General features: G+C 51.8%; 1 protein-coding gene across 1 annotated transcript; it reads right to left on the bottom strand.

The window, feature by feature from the left end:
- Positions 1 to 3633: 3633 nt before the first annotated feature.
- Positions 3634 to 7516, bottom strand: SELENOW (selenoprotein W). The gene is made up of 6 exons (XM_059999056.1): positions 7234 to 7516; positions 5739 to 5763; positions 5581 to 5634; positions 5327 to 5401; positions 5122 to 5220; positions 3634 to 4020 (listed from the first exon to the last, which is right to left on the bottom strand). The coding sequence occupies exons 1-5, from the start codon at positions 7278 to 7280 to the stop codon at positions 5140 to 5142; spliced, it is 282 nt and encodes a 93-aa protein (XP_059855039.1). The 5' UTR covers positions 7281 to 7516; the 3' UTR covers positions 3634 to 4020; positions 5122 to 5139.
- Positions 7517 to 10268: the final 2752 nt, after the last annotated feature.

Raw genomic sequence — 10268 nt, forward strand, 5'->3', positions numbered from 1 at the left:
TCTTGCTGAATTCTCTTTTCTTATTTATTTAATTTTTGGTTGCGCTGGGTCTTCGTTGCCGCGCGTGGGCTTTCTCTAGTTGCAGCGAGCGGGGTCTACTCCTTGTTGCGGTGCGAGGGCTTCTCATTGCGGTGGCTTCTCTTGTTGCTGAGCACGGGCTCTAGACACGCGGGCTTCAGTAGTTTTGGCACGTGGGCTCAGTAGTTGTGGCTCGAGGGCTCTAGAGCGCAGGCTCAGTAGTTGTGGCGCACGGGCTTAGTTGCTCCGCGGCGTGTGGGCTCTTCCCGGACCAGGGCTCGAACCCGTGTCCCCCGCATTGGCAGGCGGATTCTTAACCACTGCGCCACTAGGGAAGTCCCCTCCTTTTCTTGAAGATGTGAATTGTCTTAGCCAAAACGGGATCATAGCATTTTCTCTTTCTCCTCCATGCATAAGGTAAAATTAAAATAAAAGGACTGTGGTAGATACTTTTAGCGCTCACCATTTTTTCCAGCTCTCTTCCTCTTCCTGACTACAGTCCCCAGGCAGGTTCTACAGGTGGGCAGGGCTGTGTGACCGTTCTGGCCAATGGGCTGCAACTAGAGGTGACGGGCGTCACTTCCCAGCTGATGTCTTTAAGAGCTAGCACGTGTCTCTTTGTGCTCTTTTCCAGCCATGCGGACTAAGGATGCTGTGGGTCCAGGTGCAGCAACAGGAGAACAGTGTCCATCTGTCTAGATCTGCACTATCCAATAAGATAGCCACTAGCCACAGTTGCCATGAATTTGAATGTGTTTAAATAAAGTAAAATAAAAATTCAGTTCCTCGGTCACATCCACCACCTTTCAAGCTCTTGAAAGCACTATGTGGCATGTGCCCAGTGGCCATGGTGTTAGAGCAGATGCAGAAAAATTCCATCACCACAGAAAATTCTATTGGACAGTACTTCTCTAGGCCACTGAATGGGTGCAGGGAGGACAGTTGCCCTGGAGAGGGCTTTGCATGTGTTGCATTAATCCATTGAGATTTGGGTTTGGTTTTGTGTATTTCCACTGAAGCATAACCCAGCCTCGCCTGACCCACCACATTTCTTGCTTAAACAAAGGATTTGAGAGTCTTATGTCATTTACTTCTTTTTTTTTTTTTTTTTGCGGTACGCGGGCCTCTCACTGTTGTGGCCTCTCCCGTTGCGGAGCACAGGCTCCGGACGCGCAGGCTCAGCGGCCATGGCTCACGGGCCCAGCCGCTCCGCGGCACGAACCCGTGTCCCCCGCATCGGCAGGTGGCCTCCCAACCACTGCGCCACCAGGGAAGCCCTGTCATTTAAATTATCAAGTGGTGGCGTAATGTGACTTGGCTAAACCAAATGGAGAGCTGAAGATAACACCATGCAGACTCCAGTGGGGTTAAGATCAAACTCCATCGAAGCTTAGTTGCTCACTAGCCTCTCTCTGTGGTCTGTCTCCACCTACCCGGTTTAGATCTAAACCTCCAAAGAATTGTTTTACTACGAGAACTGTCAGAATCATTAGAAATGAAGACGTGTGGGGTCTTTGTTTCTTGTCGCTATTATTGATGGTTGTCATGGGAGTTTTCCCAGATGTCACTGGGAATGGACCCATGGGGTACAGGCACAGTCTCATGGGTCATCAGCATTTGTCTTAGGGGAGAAACAATTTCTGTCCTCGCAGAACGAGCGGCTCAAGGTTTGAGAGTTCATCGGGTTAGAATTGTATTATATTTGAGGTAAGTGTGGACTTCATGACCATCAAAAGCATTAAGAGTTCCTCAGTTCCGAGGGAATCTAACGGTCTTCATGTGGCCTTCTGCCAGGAAGGTTATAAAAAAAATCATTGCTGTTGACCCAGCTGTTCCACTCCTAGGTGTATGCCCAAAGGAACTGAAAACTGGTGTTCAAACAAAAACTTGTATGCGAACGTTCATAGAAGCACTATTCACGGTAGCTAAAAAGTAGAAACAACCTAAATGCCCATCAGCTGATGAAATGATAAACAAAATGTGGTCTATCCATTCAGTGGAATATTATTCAGCCATAAAAAGGAATGAAGTTCTGATGCCAGTTACATCATCATGACATGGATGAACCTTGAAAACATTATGCCGAGTGAAAGAAGCCGGACACACAAGACCACATATTGTATGAATCCATTTTAACAGGGAAATCTATAGAAACAGAAAGTAGGTTAGTGGTTGCTCGGGGCTGGGGACTGGAGGGGTGCTGAAGCATGCGGGGGTTCTCTCTGAGGTAATGAAATGTTCTGGAGTTGACTGTGGTGATGGTTGCAAATATCTGTGAAAATACTAAAGAACAGTGCATACTTTAAATGGGTAAATTGCATGGTATGTAATATCTCGGTAAAGCTATTTTTAAAGAAAAAAGTATTTCTGAGGCTGTGATTTTTTCTAATTTTCAGACACTTATCGTCTTATCTTTTGCCCAATGACTGGTCTCTTCCAGCTGTGGTTTCTTGTCTCCAACTTAGAAACCTTCGAGACGGGACTTTTGCATCCAGGGGCTTCTTTGTAGCGTCTAGTGGATTTCCTCACCTCACCCAGGCCACCCAGCGGCCTGGCCCAGAGAGGGTGAACTGAGGCATAACCAGGCATGGTTCATCTGCTACAGTATTTTCCAGAGTTTTTGTAGGAGAACTGTTAGAGCTCCCGATTTGTCAGCCCACAATGAAGGTGAGAGCCGTCAGAACAAAAATACCATCCTCCTGTTTGGGGCCCCTTTTATAAATATTCTAGTGGGTTTTATACAGACTAAATTCTGTTCATATGTCCTAACGATTTGAATCAACTTTTCAGGATACGCAGATGCATGTAAGACATAATGGCCCTCAGTGAAAGGACTTCTGAAAGAACCTATTTTAAATTTCGAAACCTTTATTTATTAATACCCGCCAGGACGTACCCTTTACAAAATGGATCCTAAAGGCAGTTTTTAAAACCTCAGTGACACACACATCTTCAGGCTCCATCCCAACTGTAATCAGCTGGGATAATGTCAAGACGGAGTTCTTAAAAAATGAATTAACTGTGGTTTGTACAAAAGTGGCCAGTCACCCCTAACGCTTAGTCTTGTCACATGAAATACCAGGAAGTGGGCCCGCGAGACCTCCAGGCACTTCCCAGTGTTCTCAACACGGGCAGAACAAGGCATCTCGAGACCCAGGCTCAGACCTGACCCCCGTTACTTCTGCCTCATTCCATTGGCCAAAGCAAGTCATGTGATCAAACCCAAAGTTAGGAGGTGAGGACGCACAGCTCATCTCTAGTGTGAGGACGGTAAAGGGGGTAAGGCATACACGCGAGGAGGGGATAAAATACAGGGCCCCAAAACACAATCTATGACACCACCCAGCACCTTTCTTCCAACCACTGCCAGCTTTCTCCTGAACACAGCAACCAGGGACCCACTTCACCCTGGAGGACTTACACCAGTGATGGTTACACGCAACTCCAGGTGGCATCCAGAGACCACCGTAACCTTGGCTTTGGGGACCACTGAAAGTTCAACCCTGAAGTTAGTTACAGCTCTGTACATATCAAATCACTAATTTCCTGGACTGGAGACCAGGGGCAGGAGGTTCCAGGGTAAAATGGACACACGCAGACACACGCACATTTTGTTAACTTCATCAACATTTATTGAGCTGTGAACCGTTGCAATCACCGCTGAAATGTGAGACTCACCCATCCTGATCCGCTCTCAGCTTCCCCTTGAAAAGGAAGCCTGGAGCAGGACCGCCCCAAACACCAGAGGGTAGAAGGAAGACATGGCGGGGTGCAGGGAGATGAGGGACAGGGGGGGAAAGGAAGAAGCGGGACCAGCGTGCAAAGTTAGACTCCTGGGGACACACGCACACTCCCACACACGCAGGCAAAGACCAGGGGTGTCCATCTCTACCCCAACCGGCAGCCGTGAGAACATCAGGGAAGGACCAGGCGTCCACGAGACATTTCAGTCCTTCCTGTCATGAAGCGTCTGCCGAGAGGGGCTGGGCCAAGGTCACTGGACTGCGCAGAGAGAAGGGGGGAGGGGGCTTCAGACTACAGGGAGAGAGGCCAGATTAAAGGGAGTCACTTCCCTGACTTTAACCTCTAAGCTTTTGCTGTAGTAAACTGCAACCATGAGTAGAACAGCTCTGCTGAGTTGTGTGAGTCCTTCAAGAGAATCGCTGAGCTTGGCGGTGGTCTCGAGACTCCTGAAACTGTGCTCAGAAACCACGCGAACAAGAACCATTCTTCCCCCTTTCTTTTCTTGCATAAATCCCATTTTTGCTTATTTTAGATGAAATCACCCATTGGTGGACTCCTCTGAATCTAAGCAAACCTTGTGCTGATTTCAGCAAATGCCTCGAGTTACTGACAGTTTGGAGGCGGCAAATGGTGTGTTTATGCAAGGGATGCGCCGTTTGTCTTTAGGAGTTCAAACCCCACAAAGGTGGCCCCCCCCTCCACCCCCCACCCCCCCACAGCAACAGCCCACACATCGCCAGCTCATGCAGCTTTGGAATTATGAAATTCTTGATTTTCTTTTTTTAATCTGGGGAGACTCACTTCTTTTCAGACCTGCACAGGAGGCAAGACATTCATATTTTTGTACTGCTTTAATTCAAATTTGCGGGTCCAAATTCCCACTGAAAGCAACCTCGCTCTGCTCTAGTGAGGACGGTAAGAAATGGACCTTGAGTTCAAAGCGTTTCAGAACCAGGTTCCTGGTGCAAAGCATGCTGGGGGCAGGCACCTGGGTCCCCAGTGCCCTGGCACAGGACACTCAGTGCTAGCACACCGTGGGGCGGGAACTGGCGCTCAAGCTTAGAGGGGGGCAGGAAGTGCTTCTAGGCTCTCAAAAGCCAGGAGCCAGAGCTTGGTTATGGCTTGGTTAGTAACCAGGGCCCAGTTCCAGGACAGGTTGGGTTTGGGGCTCATCTAGAACGTACAGGCTTGAAAATCGAAAAGCAGGCTCAGAAAGTGCTGAAAAGCAGTTCTACGGTCCAGAGAACAACATGGAAACCGCTACTTGTTCTGGTATTGGGCTGGACACTAGTGCTCGGGTCTGGAGCACGTTAGGAACAGGAGTCGTCAATTGTCATCTAGGCGCCGGGTCCCCCTCACCTCTGCCCTCAGGGCCCATTAGGCCTGAGCCAAAGCGGCTTTGATGGCGGCCACCAGCTTCAGAAACTTGCTCTCCGTGTCCACATAGCCATCGCCTCCCTGGAGAAGGGAGGAAGAGGCGAGGGATGAGCTGGGACCAAGATGCCAACCCCAGTCCCAAAACCCCACTAGCCCCAAATGGGGCAGAACGGACAGACAGACATACCTTCTTGGAGTGAACCAACTTCCCCGCTACCAACACTTCAAAGAAACCGGTGACCTGGGGCGTCCCCTCGCCGCACTGGGGAGAAGGAGAGGTGTTGGCAGGGCTGAGATGCCCTCTTGGGGACACCCGCCGTTGCCCAAGGAATGGAGAATGGGGGCGAAGGGTGGGGCTGACCCACACCACCCCCACCGCCATCCAGGGCTGAAGGATGGACATGACCCATGTTTGACTCCTTCCCCATCCCCAGGACCCACGATGTCCAGGCGTCCAGGAAACTCATCTTCTAACTTCTTCTTAAGCTGAAGATACTGCAAAAGGGGGTGCGAGGTCACAACAGGGGTCCACAGGAGCCACGCCAGCTAGCCCCCCTCCCCCATCTTCCAGGGGTGCCTCTTGGGACCACTCTGCTTACCTTGGACTTGTAGCCTCAAGCGCCACTGGTGGGAGAATGTCCAAGAGAGTGGGTCCCGGGAGAGAGAGGGAGACGGTGGGGATCCAGGGAGAGGCAGGAGCAGAGATGGAGGGAAATGGGGGGGAGCAGGAAGAGATGAAGAGGGACACAGATGACAAAACCAAGCAAGGCACAGACACCCTCAAGAGAGAGGAGAGACACACCGAGTGTTGGGGGGCAGTACACAGATGGGGAGGCAGGGGCACAGGAAGGGGAGAGCCACCCACGCGAGGAAATTCAAACGGGGTGACAAGGAGAGGCCACAGCGTGAGGCAGAGCAGAGGCGGAGACAATGGAGAGAACTGGGTTAGGACAACTGCTGAAATAACAGCTCCACCCCCGCCCGTCCAAGGGAAACCATTATTCCTGGATCCCCAAGGCCCTGCCAGGCCCGAGGATGAAATTTAAACGCCTCCCCAACCCCCCACGGGAGGCTATTTTGGAACTGGAGTCTGGTGCACAGGCCCCCCCCCGCCCCGGGTCTCAAAATTTCACTTCACCCCCTGCGTGACCGAGTGGCCAGGGACACCGCTAATGCTGTGACAGATGTGAGCCTTTCATAACCCCCTCTGGACATCTCACAGACATGACAGCCAGTGGACCCAGATTCGGGTAACCTGTTATCTGCAGCCTGAACCTCGAGCTACCGACCTGCCACTGCCCCACTCCCAGCCTCAGTTTCCTCACCTGTAAAATGGAGCTAGACACACCCCCTCCCCCACCCCCACTCAAGGGGTTTCCGGGAGAGGAAATTCACTTAACATGTATTTATTCAGCGCCTACAGGCCAGCATGCCTGTGCATGCCAGCACAGTCCTAGGGGCCAGGGCGATCAAGCAGTCTACAGGACGGAACATTCCCTGCAGACCTGGCACTTTTTCACTCTGAACGGAACAATCAGATCAAATGTTTAACACCCAACACACAGTATTCCCTCCGCGGTAACGTTAAGATCACTCCCTCTACAGACGGGAAAAGCGAGGTCAGAAAAAGACTAGGGTTAGTAGCGAAAGGCATCCACTGTATGCATTCAAGTCCTTGCCAAACGCTGGCCAGAAACTTCTCGAACCTTCTCGACTCTGGCCGGCCCCACCCCACGACTGTTCCAGGTACTGGGGGAGGGGAAACCGAGGCGCTGACGGAACCTCCTCTCCCATTACACACTGACCCCCACCTGCTCCCCACACTGAGTCCCGGAATCGGGGGGGTTAAAACAACACACACGTGTCGCAGTTCTACCTTTTGAGACCTGAGACATCTAGAATGTTACAAACTGGGGACGGGGTGGGGGAGGGCAGAGAAATCAACGCCCTCTGTTTCCCACCCCTACGGAATCCTTTTCCCAGTGGAAGGATCCCCATGGGTTCTGCCCCCGACGTCCCCAGCGCCCAGCTCCGCTGGGACAGGGCGGGGCCCGGGCGGGATTCGAAGAGGGGATCTCCGGCCCTCGTGCTCACCAATAAACGACTCGAACGGCAACAGCCATGATTCCGGACCGGAGCATCCGCTACAGTCCGAACACCCGATCAGCACTCCGGCGAGAAAAGGCGAGGTGGGAGCCCCGAGGCGGAGCATGCGCAGAGAGGCCTGGTACTGGGCCTTCCACAGAGCGGACCAACGCCGCGGGGGGGGATGAGGGGAGAAAGGCCCCACAGCGGGGACGAAGGGGGCCCTACGGCTCACCACCACCCTGAGGGCCCCGACGCAAATCTCCCTCCTCTCGCCCTGTGAGGCCAGGGAGCATACCGGCAGAGGGAGTCCCGGGAGAAGCCTTTGCGCGCCCCCTCCCGGATCTCCCCCTCCGGCCTGGAATGGTATGGCCTCGCGGGGCGGGGGTTCAGGGCCGACTGCTACTAGGAGGAAACGGAAGTACAAGCGAAGGCGGTGGTTTTGCAGCGAGGACCTGGGGGGCGGGGCCGGAGGGGAGGCCGAGGGCGGCAGCGAGGCCGAGAGGGCTGAGTCCGAAAGGATTTGGGGTACTCAGGGCAGCCCCTGAAGCTGGGGTTTCCAGTGAGCGCTCCAGGGCCCCTGCTGCCTTATTAAAGCCTGGCATCCGCACCCGGGCGCCCTGATCAGCTTGGCAACCCCCCGCTTTTGCACGTTCCAGTCCTCTCTGTGGCAAGGTGTTCATGGAGAGTGCTGGAAGCTGGAAGCTGGCAGCTGAGTTAAAGGCTTAGGGCGCGATGCCTTTCTCTGAGCCTCAGTTTCCTCCTCCGGAAGATGGGTATAATCGCCTTCAGAGAATATTTACCCATCTAAGAAATACGTACTGGGTACCTACCTGCAGTCATAGGTTCCGAAGATACAGCAGTGAAAAAATAGACAAAGTCCCTGCCCTTAGCTCTGCCCGAGGTCTTCCCACCGCAGCTTCTGTCTTTGATCCGCTGGTTCTCACCTGCTGTGACCCTGACGTCTCGGGGCACTTGGCAGACATGGTTCAAGTTCCACCCCACCTCTTTTGCTGGCTGTGTGTCCTCTGATCTCAGTGGTCTTGGGAAGATACAATGAGCCTCTGATGTAGAGCAGATAACATGTGGCTGGGCTAGTCAGTGTCCCATAAATAGAGGTCTTTTTCAGGCTTCCAAGGTCCTCAGAACAAAAACCCAAGCCTTGGGAGTTCCCTGGTGGCCTAGTGGTTAGGATTCCAGGCTTTCACTACTGTGGCCGGGGTTCAGTCCCTGGTGGGGGAACTGAAATCTCGCAAGCTGCCCGGCTCGGCCAAGAAAACAAGCAAAAGAACCCCAAGCCTTAGCATGCTCTGCCCCTGACTGGTCCCATTGTTCCCTTCTTGCCCCTCTCTTAGTGCCTTAGCCACGCGGAATCAGGGACCTCACCCACTCACCTGCCTCTGGGACTTTGTGCACGCTCCTTCTACCCTCTCCTACTGCCTGACCCTGTTCATCCTCCAGAAATCAGCTCCAACATATCGTAGGGAAAATTTTGTGTCGTGATAAACTATACCTTCTCCATATTGCATCTGTATTAGTTTGCTAGGGCTGTCATCACAAAGCACCACAAACTGAATGGCTGAAACCCCAGAAATTTATTTCACGGTTCTAGAGGCCAGGAGGGAGAGATCAAGGTGTCAGCAGGGTTAGTTCCCTCTAAAGTCTGTGAGAAAGAATTTGTTCCATGATCCTCTCCGAGCTCCTGGTGTTTCGCTGGCAACCTTTGGTGTTCCTTGGCTCCTAAGAGCACCACCCAATATCTACCTTCAACTCCACGTGGCACTCTCCCTGTGTGCATGTCTGTGTCCAAATTTCCCTATTTACTTAATTTTCTTATTTTATCTTTATTTTATTTTATTTATTGGCCATGCCACGTCGCATGTGGGATCTTAGTTCCCTGACCAGGGATCGAACCCATGCCCCCTGCAGTGGAAGTGTGGAGTCTTACCACCAGGGAATTGCCAGGACCCAGTCATTTTAGATTAGGGCCCACCCTATGCCAGTATGACCTCATCTTAAGTAATTGCATCTGCAACAACCTTGTTTCCAAATAAGGTCATGTTATGAGGTACTGGGGGTTAGGACTTCACATATGAATTCTGGTGGGACATAATTCAGCCTGTAACAAGCCATTCAGAGTTATCTGATTCTGTGGGGTTCTGTTTTACAACTCCATAAACTGTAGATAAGTGACGGCATTACAAAATAATTCTTCTGTACAGGCGTGCAAATGAATTCTGTCTGGTGGAGGGACAACCCTCTCTCCCTTAGTCTGTTTGGGCTGCTATAACAAAATACTACAGTTTATAGCTTATACACAATGGAAATTTATTGCTCCCAGCTCTGGAGGCTTCAAAGTCCAAGATCAAGGTGCCAGCATGGTTGAGTGAGGGCCTTCTTCCTGGTTCATAGCTGCCACCTTCTCGCTGTGTCCTCACCTGATGGAAGAGGCAGGGGATGTCTCTGGGGTCTCTTTTATAAGGGCACTAATCTCATTCATGAGAGCTCCACTCTCATGACCTGAGCACCTCCCAAAGGCCCCACCTCCTAATACCATCATCTTCAGGGGAATGCAAGCATTCAGACCATAAGACCCCCCCAAATGTTTTGCCTCTATTTGCATTTTTGTTTCAATATTCCTGATCTATAAATGCGTCTGTTTGTTGATTTTCCTTTGAACCAGTTATAACACCTGACAGTGTTAAGTGAAATCTTTAACATGTTTTCGCTTTTAGATCTGTATGAGTCATGATTTTCCCTTTTTTCCCCAAAATTATCTTCTAACAATGCTGTCCTCAAGGAAGGCCACCCAAACCCCACAGGCTGGCCAGGGTCCCCATGGGGCTCCCCCATCACTGCCCCAACCACTCTGGTTGTCCCAGGTCTGACGTTTTCTCAGCACACCCAGCAAGTGGCTGGGCACAGGGCAGATGCTCAGAGGCTGTTTTGTTGACTGAAGAGTGAGAGACGCCCCCCTTCTGCCACTGAGAACAAAGAGGTCTCTGTTGCCCAGGAGTGGAGGAGGCTGGAGACAGTAGTCACGC

This window comes from Delphinus delphis, chromosome 20, assembly GCF_949987515.2.
Source record: "Delphinus delphis chromosome 20, mDelDel1.2, whole genome shotgun sequence".
Classification (NCBI taxonomy): Eukaryota; Metazoa; Chordata; class Mammalia; order Artiodactyla; family Delphinidae; genus Delphinus; species Delphinus delphis.